The 26916-nt window shown below is 45.0% G+C and overlaps 1 protein-coding gene across 2 annotated transcripts in view; it reads left to right on the forward strand.

Annotated features, from left to right (window-relative positions):
* USP43 (ubiquitin specific peptidase 43) overlaps positions 1-25633 on the forward strand; it is an 87775-nt gene extending 62142 nt beyond the window's left edge. For both annotated transcript variants that reach the window (XM_039476092.2, XM_039476093.2), the window contains exons 13-15: positions 3745-3903; positions 5740-5904; positions 20247-25633. In XM_039476092.2, coding sequence (XP_039332026.1) covers positions 3745-3903; positions 5740-5904; positions 20247-21283 — 1361 coding nt within the window. In that variant the 3' untranslated portion in view covers positions 21284-25633. The remainder of the gene's footprint in view (positions 1-3744; positions 3904-5739; positions 5905-20246) is intronic.
* The last annotated feature ends 1283 nt before the right edge of the window (positions 25634-26916 follow it).

A 26916-nucleotide genomic window follows, 5' to 3' on the forward strand; every position in this document is an offset into this window, starting at 1 on the left:
AGAAGTGGGGGTCAAACCATTTTATTAAGGGGAATGGGGTGGCAAAGCAGCGCTGATAGTGATGAGACCTGACATCCCCAGCGGGCGGGGAACCCCCAGGGTCTGCAGATGTAGAAGGCTAAACTTAATTTTTGGATAGATCATACATTCCTGTGACGTTTAAAAAAGTACACCCTGAACAGCCTTGCCTCTACCCACTTTCCCCGTCCATTCACTCCAGTCCCCTTGTTAGCTTTCTGTGGATCCCTCCAGAGCCTCTGTGCAGACACAAGCAGACACACTTAGAGATATTCCCAAACTTCACCCGCTCTGCTCCCTTTCAAACACCAAGGTGAATACTATGTTCATAGTCCTACACCTGGCTGTTGGCACTTGCTAATCTATCTGAGAGTCTTTCTGTATTGGAACGTAGAGATCTCCAGCATTCTTTCTTTTTTTTTTTTTTCCTGTTTGCTTGGTGTTTCATGGTATGTGTGATCCACTGTTTATTTCACCCATCCCCTATTCATGGACATTTAGGTTATTTCCAAATTTTTATTATAATTCTCCTGTGAACAAGTTTGTGCATCATGTTATTTTGTTTGTGTGAACTTTTGCCCTCCGTGGTAGGCAGAACAATGCTTTCCCATATATGTCATGATCCTAATCCTAAGAACTCATGATGATGTGAGGTTATGTGGCCAGGGAGAGTCAAGGTGGCTAATCTGCTGACCTTAAGATACAGAGATGGCCCTGGATGGCCCAGGAGGTCCAAATAGAATCACAGAGCCCTTTAAGTGTGGAAGAGGGAGGTAGAAGAGTCAGAGAGTGATGCCAAGTGAGAAGGACTCAACCTCAACTCGTCACTGTTGGCTTTGAAGATGGAAGGAGCCAGGACTGTGGGTGGCTTTGAGAGGCAGGAGAAGGCAAGAAAACAGATTTTCCCTGAAAGCTTCCAGGAGGAATGGAATCCTCCTGACACTTACGTCCATGACTGTGTTGGTACCAGGCAGACATCATGCAATGCGGGAATGAGGACACCTGACTTCCAGGAATTTTTATGACCAGAACTAACATATGTAAGATGCTTCTCATACTGTAGGCCCTGACAACTGGTAGCTTTCACGTTACCGTCTACTTTTACCTGATTGTTATCGTACCATAGATGTATTTTTTGTTTTTAGTAGATTTTTTTTTTGCCATTTTGCATACCAAAATAAACTTAAAAGCTGTTAAATGAAATAAAGTCTTAGGATGAGGCACTTGACTAAATGGCTAAAGGAGATACTGGGTTCCATCATGACCTGTGTGCATATCCATTTACATATGTGCATATGTGTGTTTATGTGTACATACGTGGATTCAGGCTAAACAGAATTTCATGAGATGATAATTACATTTACTATACATGATATACCTTGGTCCATTCTGTTACAGAATAAGATATTATTTAATTATTAAAATATTTTATTATTTATTTTTTAAGTACGATGATTACCAGTGCCCTGATGGGCCGATGGCTGGCAATTTGGAAGACATCGAACTATATAGAAATCCAGGATCTCTGGTCATTAATTTATTGCACAAATATCTGTGAAGTACCCATTCTAGGCCAGACCCAGCACTAGATGCTGGAGCTTCAGTGATGAACAAGACAAATGCGAGGCCTGCCCTCACGGGACTTCAGCCTCACTTTGGAGGCGGACAATGAACAGGTGCTCACCATTTTAGCACTTTCACTACCTGACATTCTGAAGGTAGTGAATGATTGATTGATTGTGTCTGTGATAGACACAAGGTCTTTCTGAGAATGTCACATGCAGACTCAGAGCTGAGGATGAGATAGAACTAGCCATGTGACTAATAGGAGGAATTGCATTATAAGCAGAGCTCCTAGCATGTGCAAAGGCCCTGGGGCAGAAAGCATTTGGTGTGTTTAAGATATGATGAGAGCGTATGTGAAGGGCAGCAGGTCAGGGGTGAGTGATGAAGGGCTGGAGAAATGGGTAGAACACTCGAGGCAATGGATGGGAGTTTGCATTTTTCCCAAAGGGGTGATACATCATTTAAAGGGTTTTTTTGTTTGTTTTTTTGAGATGGAGTCTTGCTTTGTCACCAGGCCGGAAGGCAATAGTGTCATCTCAGCTCACTGCAACCTCTACCTCCCCGGTTCAAGTGATTCCCTTGCCTCAGCCTCCTGAGTAGCTGGGACTGCAGGTGCACACCACCACACCTGGCTAATTTTTGTATTTTAGTAAAGATGGGGTTTCACCATGTTGGCCAGGATGGTCTCGATTTCCTGACCTCATGATCTGCCCACCTCGGCCTCCGAAAGTTCTGGGATTACAGGTGTGAGCCTTCGCGCCCGGCCTGTTTAAAAGTTTTATTTAAGCAGAGGAGTGATGACATAATCTAGTGTACAAATCGAACTACTTGCTCCGTTCTACAGAGAAGGGAACAAGATTGGAAGTCGGCATTCCACTTAGGAGGAGGTTTCAGGGGCTCCAGCGAGAGACACCATTGGCTGAGATGTTTGTGTTGACAATCAAGATATTCGAGCCATATTTTGGAAGCAGCATCAGTAGGTCTGGCCTTTGGACTAGGTGTGGGGTGGAAGGGAAAAGCAAGAGCAAAGATGAGCTTCTAGGTGGCTGGCTTGGATTAGCAGGGAGGTCAGCAAACCGTGGCCCAGAGCTGGGTCCAATCTAAGGCCTGCTTTTGTTGTTGTTGTTGTTATTATTTTTATTAATAGTCTCTGGGTTAAAAATGGTTTTTGCAGTTTTACAGATGGGAGAAAGACAAGCAGAATATGCGACAGAGAACACACGTGACCTGCAAAGCCTAAATAATTGTCATGTGGTCCCTTAGGGGAAGAGTTTGCTAACCTCCAGATGACTGGGTTATGCTGTCATTGACTGAGATGTAGAGGGCAAGGAGAAGGATATTTTGTAGTTGTTTGAGAAGTGGGGAGAATTATTTATGAACTTTCCTTAGACGTTTGACTAGTTCTTAGGTAAGAAAAGAGGAATGCCATAATCCCAATTGTGATTCTCATTTTCACTTTTATTGCATACTTAATCAGAGATGTGCATTTTCAAGCTTCTGAGAAGAAATGCGGTGAACACTGACATTATTGTCTGGCTACCTAACTTGGGAGCTCCCTTTTATTAGAGATTTTGCCTGAGGAAGGGCTAGCATATTCAACTTAAAATAACAGCACTCTTGGCTGCGCACAGTGGCTCACGCCTGTAATCCCAGCACTTTGGGAGGCCAAGTTGGGTGGATCACCTGAGGTCAGGAGTTTGAGACCAGCCTGGCCAACATGGTGAAACCTCGTCTCTACTAAAAATACAAGATTAGCCAGGTGTGGTGGTGGGTGCCTATAATCCCAGCACTTTGGGGGGCCAAAACGGGTGGATCACGAGGTCAGGAGGCTGAGGCAGGAGGATCGCTTGAACCCAGAGGGCGGAGGTAGCAGTGAGCCGAGATCACGCCTCTTCACTCTAGCCTGAGCAAAAGAGCGAAGCTCTGTCTCAAAAATAAAAAAATTAAAAAAATGAAAATAGTAACAGCGCTCTTTGTCAGTATGAGGGTATAACTTATTGATCTTTTCCGATTCCAAAAAAAATTTATTTCCGGCCAAAAATGGACTGTTGTTTTCTCATTCTGGTTTAAACATGTCACTTTTTCAGCGATGCCAGTGGGAAGTGTCTTCCTGCCTTTTGGGGTTCCAATAACTGAGACTTGGGGTGGGGACCTTTGCAGCCTACTGCCGGAACTCTCTGGATGGCCAGTGGTACAGTTATGATGACAGCACAGTGGAACCGCTTCAGGAAGATGAGATCAACACCAGAGGGGCTTACATTCTCTTCTATCAGAAGCGGAACAGCATCCCTCCCTGGTCAGCCAGCAGCTCCATGAGAGGTAGGTGCTGCTGCTCACTACAGGAGGGGGCTTTGGGGAGTCACTTTAAGAACTGGGAAGATGTGGCCGGGCACGGTGGCTCACGCCTGTAATCCCAGCACTTTGGGAGGCCGAGGCGGGTGGATGACGAAGTCAGGAAATCGAGACCATCCTGACCGACATGGTGAAACCCCGTCTCTACCAAAATACAAAAAAATTAGCCCGGTGTGTTGGCGGGTATCTCTAGTCCCAACTACTCAGGAGGATGAGGCAGGAGAATCACTTGAACCTGGGAGGCAGAGGTTGCAGTGAGCTGAGATTGCACCACTGCACTCCAGCCTGGAGACAGAGCGAGACTCCGTCTCAAAAAGAGAAAAAAAAAGGAAAGGGAAGAGGAAGCCCTGCTGCTGCTATGGAAACGTGAGCAGCCAGGCTCGTTGCTCATTTGTCAGGATACGGGATGGGTGTATTGTAATTCAGGAAAGGGGAATTCAAGGCAGTTGACGCTTGGCAGGGTGGAATTCCGTATTCCTAGTCTGACTCATATCACACTAGGTTTTATTAGATGTGTGCAGTATGAACTGATGTCAGTCCTATTAGAAAGGGAGGATAGTTCTAAAGGATGCAGGTCCTTTCCAGGAAACGTAGCTGTTTACACACTGCTGCACTTCCGCAATTCATGTATTAGACAGCCTCAAACTTGCCTGGAAGTCTGGAATGCCAAAGCTGACCCTTTTGTGTGATTTGTTTGAGGCTGCAAACCAGCCGTCCTTATCTTTGGGACAAGAGATGGTTAAAAACAACAACAACAACAACAACAACAATAACAACAACAACAACAGATTTTCTCCTAACAGTTATCAGAAAATGGCCGAATAAATCCGAGAGTCCTCAGCAGGTCTAAATCAATCCTAATGCAAGTCTGGCTTCCATTTATAGAAGGAGATATTGAAAGAAGAATTAAAAACCTGTCATATTAGAGAAAGGAAGGTTTTCTTACTGTCCAGTATAATAAAAGTAATGTCTCCCTATGGAGCAAAGGGTAGGCATCCTTAACGCCCATTGTAAAAGATTTGGTTTCTCTAAACTTGGGATACACTTCTGTAACATGGCTACGACCTGTTCAACTGTGCGTCCTGGGGGCCTAGTGCTGGTAATAAAATACTCTTACTCTGGCTCTGGCTACAGCTGTCAGTAGCTTTTCCTGACCGTTGACTCTGGAAAATGAAACAAACAAAAAAACATATTTAGGATGCCAAAGCTGGTAACAAATAATTTCATGGAAAGCATTTTAATGCTTGTCAACATACTTTTCTTTGTTTTTTTTTTTTTTTAATTATTTTTTGAGACGGAGTTTTGCTCTTGTTGCCCAGGCTGCAGGGCAATGGTATGATCTTGGCTCACTGCAACCTCTACCTCTCAGGTTCAAGTGATTATCCTGCCTCAGCTTCCCGATTACAGGTGCCTGCCACCACACCTGGCTAATTTTTCATATTTTTAGTAGAGACGGGGTTTCACCATGTTGGCCAGGCTGGTTTCGAACTCCTGACCTCAGGTTATTTGCTCACCTCAGCCTCCCCAAGGGCTGGGATTAAAGGTGGGAGCCACTGCGCCTGGCCCATACTTGCCTTTTTGTGCTCAAATGCCTCTCCCTTAACTTTTAAGCTTAGTCACATGGGTACCCAACCCCCACTGGCTTCCCTTCTGGTCATTGACTGGTTTCTGCAGTTCTGCTCTGGTTTTGCATTCCAGGGCTGAAGGATGGGGCTGAAATGGGGATCTGGCTGTGAGATGCTCCCCTGGGACTCTGAAGGGCTTGGGTTGGGTGCAGCCTCCCTCTCTGTGCTTACTCCGCAGGCTCCACCAGTTCCTCCCTGTCTGATCACTGGCTCCTGCGGCTTGGGAGCAACGCTGGCAGCACCAGGGGAAGCCTGCTGTCCTGGAGCTCTGCCCCCTGCCCCTCTCTGCCCCAGGTTCCTGACCTTCCCATCTTCACCAACAGCCTCTGCAACCAGGAAAAGGGTACGTTGGTTAAATTGCTTGGTTTATTTTAATTTTCTGTAATGTCTGTGGTGACCGCTCTGCATTGAAAGAGCTATCACATCATAGCCTTGAATGGAAGGAGTCCGTCATTTCGAGAGGTTTGTTCATCTCTTAAGTGGGGTCTTCTATGACCTGCCCTTGCCCGCTTCTCCCTGTCCTCTACTCTCCAGCCACAGGTGCCTTTTCTCTGCCCCCGTGTAGCTTGCTGTCATAAACAAGTAAACATGGGAACCTGGTACTTAAAGAAGGGAGGATGACAAAGAGCCTCAGGGAAGAGGGCATCCAGGCCGAGGGTGGGGGAGGGAAGGTGCACAGGGCCCGGTAGATAGGGCTAGTGGGGAACAGCTTTCTAGGGGTGACACTGAGCAGAGCCCTGAGTGAGAGAGAGTGACTTGTGTGGAGCTAGGGGTGTGCTCCAGGAGAGGACCATCCAGGATGAAGGCAGGCAGTGGGCGTGGGATATGTGAAGGGCGGAAGAAACCAGAGCTGTGGCTGGAGCAGAGACACCCAGGAGCAGAGAGAGCGGAAGTGGACAGGGGCCATATTGGAACCTCCCTTCCTGAGCTTGAGGTGTAAAGTTTGGGCTCTATTCTAAGTGTAGTGGATAGCAAGTGGAGGGTGTTTTTAAAATTTTTATTTATTTATTTTTAATGCTTCTGCTTTAAATCATTATTTTTAAAAAATTGACATATAATTGTACATATATAGGGGGTACATGTGATATTTTGATACATGCATACAATGTGTAATGATCAAACCAGAGTATTTAGAATATTCATCACCTCAAATATTTGTCATTTCTTTGTGCCAGGAACATTTCAACTCTCTTCTAGCTGTTTTGAAATAGACACTATATTGTCATTAACTGTAGTCATCTTTCTGTGCTATTAAACATGAGAACTTATCTAACTGTATATTTGTACCTATGAACCCATCTCTCTCCGTCCACCCCTCATCCCAGCCTCTGGGAACCATCATTCTACTCCCTACCTCCATAAGATCAACTTTTTTAGCTTACAGGAGAGTTTTGAGCAGGGAAGCAATTGATCATATATATACTTTTTAGAGCGTCCACTCTGGCTAATGTTTGGAGAATACATCACAGGAGGAAGAGTGGGGATATACAAAGGCCAATCAGGAGACTCACATGGTTATATCTAGGTGGGAGACAGTGGTGGCTTGAACTAGCATGTTAAGTAAGAGATGGTCAAACTGGATGTATTTTGAAGCTAGAGCTGCTAGGATTTGCTGATGTGGGGTGTGCAGTGTGAAGAAAAGAGAATAGTCAAGGTTAACTCCTTGCTTAGGGTCTAAATAATGAGGGAAAGGAGCTAGCTGCACAGTTCATGAGATGGGAGAAAGCTGGGTAGAAACAGCCAATTTTGGAGGGAAGTCGATTTTTTCTACCAGGGTCTGTCCCACAGACCCCAGCTTCATGGTGGATGAATAAATGCACTCAGACACAAATTTCCAGTCATCAACTGTGCCGAGGGGCTGTGAGCCACTCAAAAAAGAGATAGCAGCTACATGACTCTGACTAGTTCACCCTCTTCTCATTTATTCATCATAGATTTAATAAGAGACTTTAAGTCAACACATTTGTAGAGAAAGATTAAAGACATGTCAGGTTCAAATGCTCAAAGTAAATATCATTAGAGGGTAATCTCCCTGGTCAACCTCCCTCTGAGAGGACCATTCTGGCTCAAAGGTTAGTTTTAAGACCACATGAGTAAACAAGCTATCTAGGTAAACTACTCACATTCCTTTGTATTTGCACCCTAATTTCTCTGGCTCCTAGACTCTGGCTGTCTTCAGCCAAGAACTATAGAAAAAACCCTTAGGCCTTCCAAAAGGGTTTGAGACTATATTCTGTAATTTCCTCTAATATCTTTTCCCTTAATATTGTTCCCAGCACCCTGAATGAATTCCCACGTCTTTTTACATAGTAATTTTAAGAATCCTGTAAGACAGCAGTCCCCAACCTTTTTGGCACCAGGGACCAGTTTCATGGAGGACAATTTTTGTACAGACTTGGGATGAGGATGGTTTGGGGATGAAACTGTTCTTCCTCAGATCATCAGGCATTAGATTTTCATAAGGAGCACACAACCTATATCCCTGGCATGCACAGTTCACAATATGCTTTGTGTTCTTATGAGAGTCTAATGCCCCTGCTGATCTCATAGGAGGTGAAGCTCAGTCAGTAATTAGCAGCTTTCAATGCAGATGGAGCTTTGCTCACTTGCCCACCACTCACTTCCTGTTGTGTAGCCTGGTCCCAGACAGGCCACAGATCAGTACTGGTCCACAGCCCAGGGGCTGGCATCACATCAACATGATAACTGGGGAGTGGAGAGAAATATTTGAGAGTCAGCATATAGATGAAATGGAAAGTCATGGGAGCTCTCCTGGGGAAATAGTTAAGATGGAAAAGAATGAAGACCTGTGACCCAACCTGGGGACCCTCCAACATCTAAGGGTTGAGCAAAGGTAGAGAGGCCAACAAAGGAACTGAAAAGGAGCAGCCAGTGAGGGGAAGAGAACCAGGTGAGTGTGGTTGACAGATGCAAAAAAGAGAATCTTCAGGAGGCAGCCAACTGTGCTGAATGCTGCTGAGAGGCTGAGTAAGGTGAGGATGGGTAGGTTTCATCAGGCTGGAAGGCCACCGGGGACTTGCCAGGAGCATCTGCCATGGCTGGAGAGAATGGAGGCCCGCCTACAGCAGGTGGACCAGAGGCTGGGGTTGAAGTGCAGTGTGTACACACTCCACCAGGCAAGGTGACCGAAGGAAGGCGGGCTGACAAGTTGGAGATAGTAGAGATGCATTGAGATGATCAGGGCTACAGGGAGACGTTGATGACAGTACTGGGAACAAGGGGATCCCCACAGAAACAAAGTCCTCAAGTGGAATCCCAACATTTGGGAGGCCAAGGTGGGAGGATCACTTGAGTCCAAGAGTTCAAGACTAGCCTGGGCAACATAGTGAGACCTGATCTCTATAAAAAGTTAGCCAGACAGGGTGGCCTATGCCTGTTGTCCCAGCTACTCAAGAGGGTGAGGTGGAAGGATCTCCTGAGCTTGGGAAGTTAGGGCTGCAGTGAGCTGGGGGCATACCTCTGCACTCCAGACTGGGTGACAGAGCGAGACCTTGAATCAAAAAAACGAAAAAAAAAAAAAAAACAGTGTAAGAACTGTATGTGTGTGTGTGTGTGTGTGTGTGTATGTGTGTGTGTGTGTGTGTAGCTTTGTGTGTATATCTTTGTGTATGTGTGTATCTCTGTGTCTCTGTGTGTTTATGTGTCTGTGTGTCTCTGTGTGCATGCGTATTTGTGTCTGTGTGTGTCTCTGTGTGTATGTGTGTGTGTCTGTGTCTCTGTATGTCTCTGTTTGTGTATATGTGTCTGTGTGTGTGTTTGTGTGTCTCTGTGTGTATGTGTCTGTGTGTGTGTCTCTGTGTGTGTATATATGTCTGTGTGTGTCTCTGTGTGTTTATATGTGTGTGTCTGTGTGTGTCTCTGTGTATGTGTGTCTGTATGTGTCTGTGTGTGTGCTTGTGTGTCTCTGTGTGTATTTCTATGTGTCTGTGTCTCTGTGTGTGTGCCTGTGTGTCTCTGTATGTGTTTCTGTGTGTGTTTGTCTGCATGTGTGTCTCTGTGCATGTGTGTGTGTGTGTCTGTGTGTATGTATGTCTGTATGTGTCTGTGTGCCTGTGTCTGTGTGTGTTTCTGTGTGTCTGTCTCTGTGTGTGTGCCTGTGTCTCTGTGTGTGTGTCTCTGTGTGTTTCTGTGTGTGTTTCTATGTGTCTGTGTCTGTGTGTGTCTCTGTGTCTGGGTATGTGTGTGTATGTCTGTGTGTCTCTCTGTGTATATGTCTGTGTCTGTGTATGTGAAAGTGTGTGTGTGTTTGTGTGTGTGTGTGTGTGTGTGTGTGTGTGATCTTTATTTAGCCTTTGTGCTCCTTCAGCCAGAAAGTGGTAACATGTTCAAATTATTTTTTGAGTTCCTTATTTCTTGTTAGGTCTTAGGTTAGTTTTTAAAATACCATCTTAATAGAAATGTTAAATATATAGAACTATCATATATAGAAATATTATATATACTTGTGATTAGTATACTTTACATATTGCATACAATTATATATATGAAATATATATAAGTATATGTTAGTAAAGTATATTAAACCTTCAATACTTAAAGTATGTTAAGTATACATCTGATAACTTTTCATAAATGAACATCTTCATGTACCAGATTAAAAAATAAAATGTTCTAGTACCCTGCCCCTTTGTATCGCTCTCAATCATTACTGTTTTAAATAAAAAACAGCTTGGAGATAACATAGTTCTCTGCACAGAAATTTACTTACGAGAGAGAGAGAGCGCGCGCACAAACTGTTGTCTGTTGACAATTGCCAATAAAAAGGCAAACTGGTTTAGAGAAGAGGGTGTGCAGAGTGAGTGCGAGAACCACCTCCTTTCTTCTGTAGGTTCATCCATGGGCTAGAATCTGTTGCAGAGGCTAGCCTCGTGGTCTGACCTGGAGAAGTCTGGCTTGGTCATCAAGAGAAGCTCCCTGAGTTGTTACAGATTTATGGTTGTTATAGATTTGAGTTATTTGTGGATTCTCCAAAAATCCTTGCAAGTTTTGCTGTGAAGCTATCTGCAACGTCTGCTACTTGGTGAATCTCATTATTTCTCTTATTAAAATTTCTTACATTGGGCCAGGCGTGGTGGCTCATGCCTATAATCCCAGCACTTTTGGGAGGCCGAGGCAGGTGGATCATTTGAGGTCAGGAGTTTGAGACCAGCCTGATCAACATGGTGAAACCCCATCTCTACTAAAACAGAAAAATTAGCTGGGCATGGTGGTGGGCACCTGTAATGCCAGCTACTCTGGAGGCTGAGGCAGGAGAATCACTTGAATCCAGGAGGCGAAGGTTGCAGTGAGCCAAGATCACACCACTGCACTCCAGCCTGAGCGGCAGAACAACAGTCCCTCTCAAAAAAAGAATAATTAAAAAAAAAAAAACAGTTCTTACATTGTAACAATAGTTTATGTAGTTTACATTTTATGTTATGGTTAGCTTTTGGAGTTGTTTCTGGTTTGCAGCCATTACCAGCAGTCCTACTATGAACATTTTTGTTCATGCCCTTGGCGTCCACGTCTGCATTTCTGTTGGGTGTATGTCTAGGAGTAGAATTGCTTGGGCATTGTGTGTGTGTGTGTGTGTGTGTGTGTGTGTGTGTGTGTGTGTGTATTCATCAGCTGCTTATTTCTTTATACTTTATGACACCCTCGTATCCAAGTACCCAACACAGTACAGCAGGTCCTTTAATAATGTCATTTCATTCAACGGTCGTTTCACTATAATGCTGATGAGAAAAAGTAAGTGATTCCCAGCTCATTCTCCCCATGTCTGTGTAGTTTTTCTCCGGGTACTCCAGTACCATTAGGTACCATTAGGTAATCTGATTGTCTGCACAGTCTCAGTGTGAGTGAATGTGAGTCACCCTCAAATGGGAGGGGCCTGTCCAGGGCTGGTTCCGGCCATTCATGACCCTGAGCTGGAATAAGTGGGCAAATAATTATCTTACTTGCTACTCTTTCTTAAATGTATATACAGCTCATATTTCTTTCAAAGTTTAATAACAGAAGTGATTTGGTCTTTATGTAGAAGTTTGGCAATGCTTTTGGGACCAGAACTATGCTGTAGGAGCTTAACTATTGTTTATATCAATTGGTCTATGGGAAAATTGGTTGTGTTAGACGTTGTTTTGTTTAAAGTCCCAGTTATTAAGAGCCTAACAATGATGCTCCAAATACTTACTGTACTAGGTGTGTACCAGGCTCTGGTTACGTATTTATGAGTGAATAGGACGATGATGGAATCTTAAAGCTACAAGTGGTTTTAGATTCTCATTGAGTCCACACCTCTGGTTTACGGTGATTTATGTGTCAGAGTTTGGTTAATTCACTCCCCAGCATGTGGCATTTGGGCTGCCAGAATTTCAGGAGTAGACATGACACTCCCCGCATGTCTGTGCATCTTGGAGTTGTCTGATTTCCTTAGAACACGTTTCTGTGCAGGCACACTATTTCATGCAGTATGTTTTGACTTGTCCTGTCTGGACATTTGTTTTCCCCTTGCATTTTCATGATTGCACATCTAAAATTGTGTCTACGGCTGGGCGACGTGGCCGACGCCTACAATCCCAGCTACTTAGGAGGCTGTGGCAGGAGAATCACTTGAACCCAGTAGGTGGAGGTTGCAGTGAGCTGAGATTGCACCATTGCACTCCAGCCTAGGCAACAAGAGCAAAATTCTGTGTCCAAAAAATAAAAGTAAAAAATAGTGTCTACAACAAAAATGATGTTCTTTCTCAAGCTGGTTCATCCCTGTCAGCACTGCCTATGGTAGGCTCAAAAATTCATCTCCAGCTCTGTTTAATGGCGAAGGACCTCAGGCCATTTCTCAGTTCTCCTAAGGAGAAATGTGCTTGGTACCCTCCCAAGAGGAGGCAATTTCAAAGGATAGTCCAAGTTTTTTACGTGGTATTCAGACAGATGTCAGGCAAAGCTCTAGAAAAACCCCTCAGAGCCCCCTGAGAGGGCTGCGGGAGGAGTGATCACTGGCCTGCAGACCCTTGTAGGCATTTTACTCACATTATCTAATTCAGTCCCCAAAACCCTTGGGAGAGGTGACCTTATAGCCCTACCCAGGGGAAATCTGAGCCTCGGTGTGAAGCAACCAGTCACATACACCTGATCATGAAGCTCACCCTTGAAAGCGGTGGGGCTGAGAAGAGACCCGTTCTCTCTGGGTGCTAGATTCTGGCTCCCAGGCTCTTTAGACATACATTCCAGATTAGAGTCTCTTTCACATGAAGAGAGACCGTGCCGTGGTTCCTCAGGGAGCTTTCCCTCTTGGGGTTGGACTAAAATGGTGACAGATTTTAAAACCTGTTTTGGAATTTCTGAGATGGTTGAAAAATCCAGTGAGTGCTGGGGGTGGTAGCTCACATCTGTAATCCTAGCACTTTGGGAGGCCGAGGCAGGTGGATCACTTGAGGCCAGAAGTTTGGGACCAGCCTTGCCAACATGGCAAAACCCCGTCTCTACTAAAAATATAAAACTTAGCAGGGCATGATGGCACATGCCTGTGATCCCAGCTACTCAAGGAGCAGAGGCTGGAGAATCACTTGAGCCCAGGAAGTAGATGTTGCAATGAGCCGAGATCACCCGACTGTGCTCTAGCCTGGGTGACACAGTGAGACCTTGTCTCAAAAAAAAGAAAAGAAAGATTGGGAGGTCAAGGCAGGCGGATCAGTTGAGATCAGAAGTTTCTTACCAGCCTGGCCAATGTAGTGAAACCCCGTCTCTATTAAAAAACAAAAATTAGCTGGGCATGGTGGTGCATGCCTGTAATCTCAGCTGCTTGGGAGGCTGAGGCAGGAGAATCACTTAAACCTGTGAGGGGGAGGTAGCAGTGAGCCAAGATTGCACCACTGCACTCCAGCCTGGGCGACAGAATGAGACTCTAAAAAAAGAAAAAAGAAAAAGAAAAATCAAGCATTTTGTTTGTTTACTTGTTTGTTTTGTTATTACTAAACCTGGACGAGATGAAAATGTAGCGTATCAGTTTACAAATACTGGTTGGTACGACTTCATCCCACCCTCCTGAGTGTGCAAATATGTAGGAGAAAGTTTTATTGACTGTCAGAATTTGCAGAGGTGATAACTGGCATTTAGTCCCCCGGGGGCGGACTGCAATGCCCAGAAAGAGTCCCACTCAGTAAAAAAAAAATCACCCCTGCAAAATGCCAGCAGCTCTTTGTAGAGAAATACTGACAGCCTGAGAATGCCACTTTTCTGGTAGCCCTGGTCATGAACATCGTTAATACTGAAGGCATCTTAAACCAAAACGAACAGATCCAAGTTTTTTGGAGACTGCAACTTATCTAGTTGAGGTGGGTGTGGGGGAAGGGTCTGTAGGAAAAAGAATGTAAAAACATCTTACTTTTGCAATTTTTATACAATCATGATCATGTTTAAAAAAAAAAAATGGCTAGGAGTCCTTCTCAGAAGCCCCCTGGTAACAAAGATTCCCGAAAATTAAGCTTCCATAGCTTCTCCGTCCGGGTGCTTCTAATGATATATTTCCTCTCTGGCTTTTGTCGGGCATCACAGGTTTTTGTCTCTCTCTTTTTTAGCACTCTCCAGAGGGTATTTCATTTCAGTTTTGATTTCTTCTTTGATCTAGAGGTTATCTGGAAGTTTTAACTATTTCAGATTGTTTTGGTCAGCTTTATTTGATTTTTGGGGGTGATGATCCAAGAAGGTGGTTTTCAAAAATTATTCCCTTTTTGGAGTCAGGCGTGCTACCATTGCACCATGAGGTCACACATTATTCTCTTTTTGTGGTCAAGTTCATGATTACTGTTTTGTAAATGCTCTGTGTATATATAAACTAATGTATATTGTTTATTTGAGGGATGTGAGCTTTATATCATAACTATTAAATTAGGTGAGTTGATTGTTTATTCAGATCTCCTGTGTCTTTAAATGTACCTTCTCTGGGACTCCTGGAAGGAAGAAGATATATTGAAACCTTCCTGTATAGCTGTATCTTTTTTTTTCTTTAGATGGAGTTTTGCTCTTATTGCCCAGTCTGGAGTGCAATGGCATGATCTTGGGTCACTGCAACCTCTGCCTCCTGGGTTCAAGCGATTCTCCTGCCTCAGCGTCCTGAGTAGCTGGGATTACAGGTGGCTGCCACCATACCTGGCTAATTTTTTTTTTTTTTCTGTATTTTTAGTAGAGATGGGATTTCACCTTGTTGGCCAGGCTGGTTTCAGACTCTTGACCTCAGGTGATCCACCCGCCTCCACCTCCCAAAGTGCTGGAATTACAGGCATGAGCTACTGTGCCCAGTCTAGCTGTATCTTTAATCAAGTAATCCTTGTATTTTTAATAATTTTTGCTTTATCTTGTTAGCTCCTTTGTTTCTAGGTGTCTACGGGTTTATGACTGTTAGATCTCTTTTCTAAATTGTGCTTTTTATCATTATAATGTGGCTCTTTATCCTGCTTAATGTTTTCTTTTTCTTTTTCTTTTTCTTTTCTTTTTTTTTTTTCTTTTTTTTCTTTTTTTTTGAGACGGAGTTTCGCTCTTGTTACCCAGGCTGGAGTGCAATGGCGCGATCTCGGCTCACTGGCAACCTCCGCCTCCTGGGTTCAGGCAATTCTCCTGCCTCAGCCTCCTGAGTAGCTGGGATTATAGGCACGCACCACCATGCCCAGCTAATTTTTTGTATTTTTAGTAGAGACGGGGTTTCACCATGTTGACCAGGATGGTCTCGATCTCTTGACCTTGTGATCCACCTGCCTCGGCCTCCCAAAGTGCTGGGATTACAGGCTTGAGCCACCGCACCCGGCCCTGCTTAATGTTTTCAACCTGAAATTCTACTTTGTCCAAGATGAATAATCTCACCCTTTTCTTCTTTCTTTTTGCCTTCTCCCTGTCTCTTTTGCCTGCTATCATTTTGCCCCTCTCTCGGGCTTTAGAAACCTTTCTTTTTGAGTTAAAGTGGTTTTTTGGTAAACAGCCTGTTGCTGGGTTTTGTGTTGTCTTTTTAAATGCCAGAAGTTCAGAGCCCGTCTTATCGTTGGAGGCTTCAGTTCATGCTGACTTAATGTAACAGCTGCAAAACTGGATTTTGTTCGTTTCGTTTTTAAAGATTTTACATGGCTGTTTCTTCCTTCCCTTTCCTTATTGATGCCGATGCGAGCATGCTGCTCTTTGTTTCCTGGTTCATTGGGAAGTTCTGCCAGTCCGATCCAATTTGTTTCTGTTTTTGCGTTTTGAGACGGTGCCTTGCTCTGTCGCTAGGCTGGAGTGCAGTGGCGCAAGCTCGGCTCACTGCAACCTCCACTTCCTGAGTTCAAGTGATTCTCCTGCCTCAGCTTCCCCAGTAGCCGGGAGTACAAGTGTGCACCACCACGCCCAGTTAATGTTTTGTATTGTTTCACTGTGTTGACCCAGCTGGTCTCAAACTCGACCTTAAGTGATCCACCCGCCTTGGCCCCCCAAAGTGCTGGGATTATAGGCGTCAACCACCGCACCTGGCCTGGTCCAATTCGTTATTGCTACTTTCTCTGTCCTGGTATTTAGAAGCCTGTTATTTCCTGTAAGGTGTTTTATTTCATCACTCCTTTCCCCCATCAGATGAGAAATACATAATCTATCTGTTGTCACTGTTTTCCCTGTCCTTCCCAGCAAAGTGAGAGCTTTGGAAAGCTTTCATGTGCCCTCTCTGGTCTCTTCTGGGAACTCTGAGATGTTGCTGACAGGGGCTAGTACCTTCTATTCCAGACTGTTACCAGAATTCCTCCTGCAGCACTCACTTAGCTTCATGTGACATTTTTCCTCTGAGCCGTCTGTCCGGCATGGAGGGTGGCGGACAGTACGTGGATTGCAGGACCCGCTGCGCACGGCTCTCCTCCTCCCTGTCACCCCCGCCCCCCATCTTGAGGGTGTGGGTCTGATTCATTCGCGTGTGTGTGGCATGTTCTCAAAATCTTTGCGCAGCCGCTATCGTTTCCTTTCACTTTGGAGTGGACGGTTGCAGGCCTTTTCCGTCGGGCATCTGCAGCCGTCTTCTGGAACACAGCCTCCCAGACCCCCAGGGTTGCAGGTGGGAAGCCCGGGCTTTTCTTGTTGATGGGAGAAGTCCCTTGTTCTTTCTGGTTGGAAGCTTTTAAGATCCTCCCCTTGACCTTGGAGATGAGAGATTCTCCCAGAATATACCTAGATAAGAGTTTTTGTTCCTCAACCCTACCTAGAACTCGGGGGTGCCTTTCTTTCTGCAGACTCACCCCTGTCTTCGGAGAAATGTCTTTTGGTTTTTGTTTAATGATTGTCTCTCCTGCTTCTGACATTTTTGTGATTTGCTGTTGAGTCTCCTGCATCTATCTTCTGAGTCTCCTGCCTTTTCCCGTGTGGTTTCTATCTCTTGATCAGTCACATTTTTCAGTCTCTGTTTTTTCAGTTTCTTCCCTGAGATGCAAGTTTATTGATCATCCCAAGTTGTCACATTTCCTCTGGTGGCTCTATTTCATCAGGGGCCTGCTCTGACGGTTCTGTTTATTCTTCTCCGACTGCCAGATCTCCTCATATGTGTTGCTGTTTTCTTTTTTTTTTTTTCTGCTTCACCCTCTTTTACGCGGCCGCGGTTCTTGGAGTGATGAAAGGGGTGGTAGCTTTGGCTCCCGAGGGCTGGTGGTGTGACAGCCAGCCTTCTTCTTCCCCGCGTCATCCTACTGGTTCAGTCTTGGAGGTGGCGAAGCTTCAGCTCATCGGTGTAACTTTTTCTTTCCTTAACGGGGAGAAGAGGAAAGTTGGGGGGTAGGCTTGACCCAGGTTGCACTCTGACCTCCACGCAGAAATGGTCACAGGCTGTGAGGTAATTGTCCATGGCTCAAGAGACATTTGAGGCTGGATGCAGTGGCTCACACCTGTAATCCCAGCACTGTGGGAGGCCGAGGCGGGTAGATCGCCTGAGGTCAGGAGTTCGAGACCAGCCTGGCCAACATGGTGAAACCCCGTCTCTCCTAAAAATGCAAAAATTAGCTGAGTGTGGTGGCAGATGCCTGTAATCCCAGCTACTCGGGAGGCTGAGTCAGGAGAATTGCTTGAACCCAGGAGGCGGAGGTTGCAGTGAGCTGAGATCACACTGCTGGACTCTAGCCTGGGAGACAAGAATGAGACTCTGTTTCAAAACAACAACAAGAAAGAAAAGAAACATGACATGGTTTCATGTATTCTTACTTTTGCCAAACCTCATAAAGACAGGTGCAGCGTATCATTCCCCCAGCCAACTGTATTGAAGACAGTCCTTAGCACAGTAGGTGCTTATTAAATATGTTTTGAAGGAGCAAGCAGGTGGGTGTATGAAGCATAGTGGAAGCCCTCAAAGAGACAGGAGGTACTCAGCTGGGAAAAGTCTCGTTCTGTGGCAGGGGGGCCAAGCATGGCACAAAGACATCCCATGCCCTGTTCACAAAACGTGTGAGTTTGGATTGATGCATATTTCATTAGCCAAGAATGAAAAAGTCTTGCAGAAATCAAGGTGGCCACACAGGGACAGGGACAGATGTGGCAGTTCTCTAAGCACATCTGCTGGCTCCAGAGCCGCGGTGTGGAGGGGGTGTCAGGGGACTGTGCCCATCGGCTGCACTGGCACCATCTGTGTGGAGGGGGCTTTTGTGGGGCTGATGAAGCATGTTTATGATGCTGTGGGGCTTCAATACCCTTCAGGAAGAACCCGCCTGCCTGTGTCTTTCATGCGGTGTGAGGCTGTAGGCTCTTCCTGGTTCTCATTCAAGCCAGCCTGGCTGGAAACAGAATCTTCTTGGGGTGGGGTGGGGGTTGGACCAGAGTTACTGCCCAGGGGTCTCTAATCACCACCCCTACCTCTGTCTCCCAGCATCCCAGAAAGTTCATCTGTCTCCCCAGGAGAGGGGTACCAGGACTGTCACCCACCCGAATGAGAAATGACTTGGTAGAGAGGAAGTGTGGTGTGAGCGTGGGGGCCCCTCATTCCCTTCTGTTCTTATGCTGCTTATCTCTCATTTTATTAAAGCCATCACGGTCTCAGATTCTGTCATCATAGCCCAATAAATGGAAGGAGAATAAAAATAGCAGGGGCACTTTTTCACTGCCACCCTGAGAAAGAGGAGACTCGAGTTCTGTGGGTATCTGAGGTTCCCATGAGATGTGGCTCAGGCGTTGATGTCAGCCCTGGCCTCAGACCCTTTCCTACCAGGAAGAAAGGAAGAACTGCTATTTCGGGCAGTGGCCAACTCCTCCCGCCACCTGCCGGGGCTCCAGACAATGTGCTCTCATTTTGAAAGGCTAAAAGTCACAGCTTTGTCCTACTCATACAAAGCATCCCTTTCTGCCCTTCCCAGGGCTGGGGAAGAGGAAAAAATAAGAAATAAACTTCACACACATCTCAGACCTCAGAACACTTCTTCCCCTCCAAAGGCTGGGAATTTAACAAGGTCAATCCAAACCAAAATTACAGAGTGTTTTGGGTAAAACCGTATCTGTGATTGGCTGATGTAAAGAAATGCTTTGAGGAAGAAAACAATCAAACATTCTCCATGAAAAACCCGGAAAGTCAACTCCTTGGAATGCTTTCTGACTCCTTTCAGAGGTAACAGGCATTCTGTTGTCTTCCTGCTCCAGCCATTTCCCCAGGGGTGCTTGCTTGATGCGCACACTGCCCCCTGCATTCCAGCAGCGTTCCTTCCCCTGTACCTCATTCCTCTGCCCTTCCTGAGCTCTCACCCATGCACCTGACCATCTCTGGTCTCTCTCTGTGTCACCCATTGTGTTGGCTGTGGCGCTGACAGGGCCCCTCCCCCTTTTTCTTTAAATGGACTCTTGCTCTGTTGCCAGGCTGGAGTGTAGTGGTGTGATCTCAGCTCACTGCAACCTCTGCCTCTCAGGTTCAAGTGATTCTCCTGCCTGTCTTCCGAGTAGCTTGGATTACAGGTGCATGCCACCACACCCAGCTAATTTTTGTATTTTTAGTAGAGACAGGGGTTCTCCATGTTAGTCAGGCTGATCTCAAACTCCCAACCTCAGGTGATCTGCCCACCTCGGCCTCCCAAAGTGCTGGGATGCCACCGCACCCAGCTGCCATTTGTTTTTAAATGGCAAAAACTGCAATTCCTTTTGCAACCTAATATGTTAATTTTTAGATTCTGTTCTCACTTAATAGTGTATTTCAAAAACGTCTTCCCAGCTATGTACAGATGTTGCAGGATGCACAGAATACAGGCATATGTGGCAGCTCTGATAAACACACCATTCTTTTCTTTTTTAGCCCGGGGCAGAGTATCTGAGATTCTTGCATTTGAAAGGTACAAGGACCTAATATGACCTAGAAAGGTCGGAACTTTGGCTGAGCACTCTGTTTCATGGGAATATTTAAAGATGGAGGAAACTGCTGTTCAGTCTTAGGGTCAGATGTCCATGAGACGGAGCTTTGCCAGATGTCTGTGCTGCCCAGGGTGTAGATACCTTCTTTAGCACTGGCTTGCCCTGTGGCTTCAAGTGTGTAAGTGGAGATTGAGGAACAGTGGGTGAAACCATTGCTATCCCCCAAAGGCAGGAACCCCACCTGGCTTGTTCACTGCTGTGTCTCTAGTACCCAGCCCAGTGCCTCCTACACCCGAGGTGTTCAGTAAACGTCAGATGACTGGCATGGCAGCTCTAGGGTGACTTACACACTGACAGTCTTCGTGTCTCTTTCAGGAGGGTTGGAGTCCAGGCGGTTGGTGCGGGGCCTGAAAGGCAGAAGCATTAGCATGAAGGCACCCACCACTTCCCGAGCCAAGCAGGGGCCCTTCAAGACCATGCCCCTGCGGTGGTCCTTTGGATCCAAGGAGAAGCCAACAGGTGCCTCCATTGAGTTAGTAGAGTACTTGGAATCCAGACGAAGGCCTCGGTCCACCAGCCAGTCCATTGTGTCGCTGTTGACAGGCACCGCGGGTGAGGATGAGAGGTCAGCATCGCCAAGGTCAAACGTCGTCCCTCCTGCTAAAAGTGAAGATTGTGGACGAGCCGTCGAAAGAGGTCCAGGCGGGGTGGCCTGTCCCTCAGCTCAACCCAACCACTGTCTGGCCCCTGGAAACTCAGATGGTCCAAACACAGCAAAGAAACCCACGGAAAATGCAGTGCAGGATATCAGGCTTCCCAGAAAGTTCGACCTGCCCCTCACTGTGATGTCTTCAGTGGAGCATGAGAAACCAGCCCGACCAGAGGGTCAGAAGGCCATGAGCTGGAAGGAGAGCTTCCAGATGGGAAGCAAGAGCAGCCCACCCTCCCCCTATGTGGGGTTCTCTGGAAACAGCAAAGACAGTCGCAGAGGTACCCCTGAGATCGACAGACCTCTGCAGGGGGCACTCACCCTTCTGAGGTCTGTGTTTCGGAAGAAGGAGAACAGGAGGAATGACAGGGCAGAGTTCTCCCCACGGGTGCCCCCCATCTCCCTGGTGAGTGGCAGGCTGAGCCCTGCCATGGATGGGCGGGTGCCAGGCTCACCGCCTTCCTTCAGGATCCCAGAGGGCCTGGCCAGGGGCCTGGGAGGCCAGCTGGAGAGGGATGTCTGGTCGGCCCCCAGCTCTCTCCGCCTCCCTCGAAAAGTCAGCAGGACTCCGAGAGGCAGCGCGCTGGGCATGTCACAAAGGATTGCTCCAGGGGAGCAGGCTTCTCAGGGCACCTTCCAGAGGGTCAAATACCACACCCTTTCCTTAGGTCGAAAGAAAACCTTACCGGAGTCCAGCTTTTGATGGAGCGTGTCAGTATTGTGTGACGCTGGCGTTCGTGGGACTTTGCCGAGCAGTTGTAGGCAGTTTGTGTTGAGAGTGGGTTTCCAGGAAGCCAGTTGTCTTGTAATCCCTAAAAAATAATTTTTTTTTTTTTTTTGGTCTCCACGTCTAGGCTTTCAACACCTAATGGCCACATGACCCAAGGGTCCCCTTCCTGTGTGGTTGAATGCTTTGCTACAGTCTGGCCACTAGAGGATGCTATTGGGTCAGTATTTCCAGTTTCAGGGCAAGAACTGATATTTACTAAAGAGATTTGAATGTGGGCAAACCAGGTGAGCCTGGTTCATAAGAATCTTCAATGTCATGTCAAATGTTGTCATTGGCTCCTCCTTTCTCTTTCTTTTTTTTTTTTTTTTTTAAATTGTGGATTTAGAGAAGAATATGTTATTTTTAATGCTTTTCTGGGATAAGCATTAAAGATGCCAAAAAAGAGAAAATAAAAAATGAAAACAGAATGATAGTGATGGTAAGGCAAGATTCTAGCAAAGAGAGATGAGAGAGAAATGACTGAGATTTCTGGTGAGTATTTAATATATTAAAAGTTGTATTAAAGTTTTTCAAGGCATTTTAAAAATGACTATTTTGATACTAGAAAAAAATGTTCAATTTTTTAATTTAAATATGAAATCTATGTACCATTTTAATAAAATCCCGTCCATGGAACCTGCAGGTCTGTCTAAATTATTCAAGTCTGATAAAATGACCTTGCTTCATTCCTGCTGAGTAAACTGGCTTTGTTGCTGTTGCTATCAGAAAGTAGTTTCTTGAGTTCTTTCTTTTCTTTTCTTTTTTTGAGGCAGTGTAATTTTAGGTACTACAAGTACTATGAAATTTAGCAGGATCACATGCAACTTGGTCAGGGAAGGCCAGTGTGGGCATTCGGCTACTTGCTGAGGTCAGTCAACTAAGCACTCAGAATGCTGAAATATCCTAAGAAAGAGGCCAGTTTCCACTGGGCCTGCCAAGATGCAAACTTGGGTTAGGAATCCGTTTATCACCCAGCCACCGTAATCTCCTGTTCAGACTGAAAAAGCCCAGTGGTTCTCTGGCTTCCTGGGGCTTAATGTCAGCCCGGGCAAATGGCTGCAGGTTCTGTTGGGAATGGCTGAGAGAAACTTTATGGGGCAGATGTGGGGTCATAGAAGGATTCTTCCTCAATAGTACCTAGCCATCCTGTCATTTAAGAGAGTCTGGATTCTACATGGATGAGTTCTTTAAAAAAAAAAAAAAAAAGAGTCTGGATTCGTGAACTGAATCAGGTCAGGGAATTAGATGAAACATTCTTTTTTTTTGACTCTTCAATGCAGGTTACATATCTAGTTTTCTGTACGTGAGCATGTTTGGTTGGAAATAATGAAGAACGGAGTAGCCTGCCGTTGATTTAGCATCTGGAGCACCAAGTCATAGCCAGCATTCTCTGCATGTTGTACATCCCTGGAGATCTGATTGCATGACTGTCCACTTTACCACTAATGGTTAATTGCCATGATCTAGGCTTGACCACTTTGGGCTTCTCATATTGCCCCCAGAGTCAAGGCCCTTGTTTGAACAGTACCCCTATCCAGCAGGATTCCTGTTTAACTTGAGTACCGACATGAAGTGCTATTTTTTTTGTTAGTTCGTTTGTTTTTGAGACAGTGTCTTGCTCTGTTGTGACCCAGGCTGGAGTGTGCAGTGGTGCGACCATAGCTCACTGCAGCATAACCTCCTGGGCTCAAGAGATCTGCCCATCTCAACCTCCCAAGTAGGTGGGACTACAGGCACATACCACCATACCCCAGCTTTTATTTAATTTTTTTTTTAATTTTTTTTTATTTTTGTAGAGATGGGGCCTCCCCATGTTGCCTAGGCTGGTCTTGAACTCCTGGGCTCAAGCAATTCACCCACCTTGGCCTTCCAAAGTCCTGGGATTACAGATGTGAGCCACCATGCCCAGCTCATGAAGTGCTTTTTAAGGACCTCTTTGCTTACTTAATTTTATCTGTCACTCCTGGCAAGGCTGAAACACTGGGGGACGTGAGAAGTGGTGTGGGGGCGGAACACATGGGAAAACCACAAGCTTAATATAAAGAAATATACCTTATTAACTACAGCATGTTACAGCATAACAATACTATAACAGAGTATTGAGGAATTGGTTCATAATAAAAGAATTCTAAAGAATGTGTGAGGGTTGGGCACAGTGGCGCATGCCTGTAGTCCCAGCACTGGGAGGCTGAGGTGGGTGGATCATTTGAGGTCAGGAGTTCAAGACCACCCTGGCCAACATGGTGAAACTTGAGTTAGCCAGGCAGTAGTAGCACACTCCAGTAATCCCAGCTACTCAGGAGGCTGAGGCAGGAGAATCGCTTGGACCCAGGAGTTGGAGGCTGCAGTGAGCTGAGATCGCGCCATTGCACTCCAGCCTGGGAGACAAGAAGAAAACTCTGTCTCAAAAGAAAAAAAAGGAGAATGTGGGAATCGCAGATATACCTCTAGGGGCTCAGATAGAGTATTCAGGGATGAGATCCTACATCCCCCAGGACTGGGGTGCCAATCTGTGGTCTTCTGGTTGGAGAGGAGTTGAGTGGTACTGCACCCTGGAAGGCTGGGAATCTGTCTTTCAGGGTGTTGTAGGGGAAGCTTTTCATAGAAGGTATCTCCCAGGAGGCACTCCAATACAGTACTTCAAAGGGGTTGCTGGGGAAGCTGCTGGCTGCCAGACACCACACAAGCTGGATATTGGAAAACCACCTGTATCAAAGGAGCCTGCTGCTGGACATGCTGCCTTTGCTGCAGGAGCTGGGCACTGGGGAAGTCCTGTCTGTGCTGCAGGTGGTTGTTGAGAGACCCCAGAAGTCAGGACAGAAAACCACTTCCTTCTAAAATCCCTGTCCAGCGTCCTCTGCTGACAATACTTGACGTCATACCATCCGGAAATTGAAAAAAATCTGAAGGGCTCAGATCAATTTTCATAGAGCAGACAGTGAAGCATAAATTAGAAGACAATACATTGATACCTGGCACAAGTATATTTTTTCCTATTAACATTTTGTAAATAAATGGGCATCTCTTAAGGGGTCTCATCTTTCTGTAGGTAGCTACAGAAAGGTGTGCCCCCTCTGCCAGCCTTCCAGAGATAATACTCCTTTAACTCTGCAGGGACCAAACACCCAACCAGTATTCAGTTACAATACTCCTTTGTGCTGTTTGGCTTCTGTTCACTGGTATGACTTTGAAATTCTCCTTTTTTACTGGCACCTGAAGAGATCTCTTTCTTAATTTTGAGCTTTCCTATCTCTTAAAAATTTTGTTGTTTTATTTTATCTCTGGAATCAGAGGAAGAAATCCTTTAATTCAATTCAGCCCGCCACATTGACTGGAAGTTGACTCAGAAGTAGCGGGCCAGAAACAAAATGAACACATACACAGGGATGGGGAGAATATTTTACATTTTAGGATGCAAAGTCATGATATGGTTTTGTAAACACAAAAACAGGTGGGATCACCTCTTACTAGTTTCTTCATAGACCAGATAAATTTTTAGTCTGAATTGGCATCTTGATTTCCTAAACAAGTGAATATCCTTGCAAAAGAAGGGAAAACTCCCTATATTCTATCTCAAATGTTTACTGCTTTTTGTTAACTATTGACCAATGTATGACCATAGTAAAAAAATTCAAATATGTGGAAGAGCTGAAAGAATAAATAATGTCATGAGTGCAATCTAGCCAGAACCCCAATACCCTTCCCAGAAGTCACTGTCACCAGTTTGGAGTAATTCCTTCCATATTTCCATATTTTCTTTGTGCAGTCCTCTTGTATGAGAAAAAAATGTAATTTTCATTTGTATGTATGTTTATACATAACTGAGAACATGATGCATGCATTTCTTGCAATTTGCTTTTATAACTTGAAGATGTTTTCATATTGTCTTTTATGGGTACACCTCATTCTTTTCAACTGATGCTTTATATTCCATAGTACTACAGGTACCAAGGATTACTTAACCCCGTTGATGGGCATTTCATAATTTTATCCCCCTGCCTTATTTATTTATTTATTTATTTATTTTGAGATGGAGTCTCACTGTCGCTGGGCTGGAGTGCAGTGGCGCAATCTCGGCTCACTGCAACCTCCGCCTCCCAGGTTCAAGCCATTCTTCTGCCTCAGCTTCGTGAGTAGCTGGGACTACAGGCACAAATCACCATGCCCAGCTAATTTTTGTATTTTTAGTGAAGGCAGGGTTTCACCATGTTGGTCAGGATGGTCTCGATCTCCTGATCTCACGATCTGCCCACCTCGGCCTCCCAAAGTGCTGGGATTATAGGCGTGAGCCCCTGCAGCCAACTTGATCTCATTTTTTTTATCTTGTTTTAAACAAAGGAGCAACAGAAATGGTTATGTTCTTCTTTAATTCAAGTTTTCATAAATAAAAAAAAAAGTATTCATGTCCTTCTGTATTTCTTTTCTTCACCTAGGTCTTGCACATAACTTTTATTATTTATTCCCACATATTTTATTGTTTTCATTGCCATTGGAAATGGAATCTTTTTCTCTATTACATTTTCAAATGGGTGTGTGTGTGTGTGTGTGTGTGTGTGTGTGTTTGTGACAGAGTCTCACTCTGTTTCCCAGGCTGGAGGGCAAAGATGCGTTCTTGCCTCACTGAAACCTACATCTACTGGGCTCAAGCGATTCTCCTACCTCAGCCTCCCATGTAGTAGGACTACAGGTGTGAGCCATCACACCCAGCTACTTTTTGTATTTTTCATAGAGATAGGGTTTCCCCTTATTGCCCAGGCTGGTCTCAAACTCCAGAGCTCAAGTGATCCACCTGCCTTGGCCTCCCAAAGTGCTGGGATTACAGGTGCGAGCCACTGTGCCGGCTGTTTTTTCATCTTTTCAAAATTGGATCTTGTGTCTGGTCAGCTTGACTTTGTTATTTATTTTTAAAAAATAATTGTTTATTAATACTAATTTTGTCTCTTCCTTTTAAGTATTCATGCTTCTATTTTTCTTATTTCTCTGCACTAGTATGACCAACAGTACTGGCTTATTTGTAGTGATGGAAGCTAACATCCATGTCTAGTTTGTGACTTTAGTGTTTTACCTTTTAGGAATGATATTTGTTGTAAATATCCTTCCTTTATGTTCCTTTAAGAAGTTGAGATCTTTAGCTAATATTTTCTTAAATTAGGAATGAATCTTAATTTTTCAACTTTTTATAGTAAAATGATCGTGTTATTTTTTATAATTTCTTAAAGTGTGTTTTAAATGTGTATTCTGTGGGTACAAGTTTTATAAATAACTATTAGATCAAGTTTTATTGCGTTCTTCATAAACTCATAACACTTTACTATTTTTTTCCACTTGACCTATTGATTTTTGAGAAGACTATTAAAGTATTCCATGTTATTATGATTTCTCCACAGTATTTCCTTATGTTTTTGCTTTATATATTTAGTGATTATCAGATGCCTGATTTGTCTATTTCGTTTGCTTGTATTTCGTCACTATAAAATATCTTTTTTTCTTACATTTTATTTTGCTCATACTTTTGTCACATCTGTGTTCCCTTTGGTAGCATTTCACAAGTGTATCTTTCAATGTTC

Source organism: Saimiri boliviensis, chromosome 17 (assembly GCF_048565385.1).
Source record: "Saimiri boliviensis isolate mSaiBol1 chromosome 17, mSaiBol1.pri, whole genome shotgun sequence".
NCBI lineage: Eukaryota > Metazoa > Chordata > Mammalia > Primates > Cebidae > Saimiri > Saimiri boliviensis.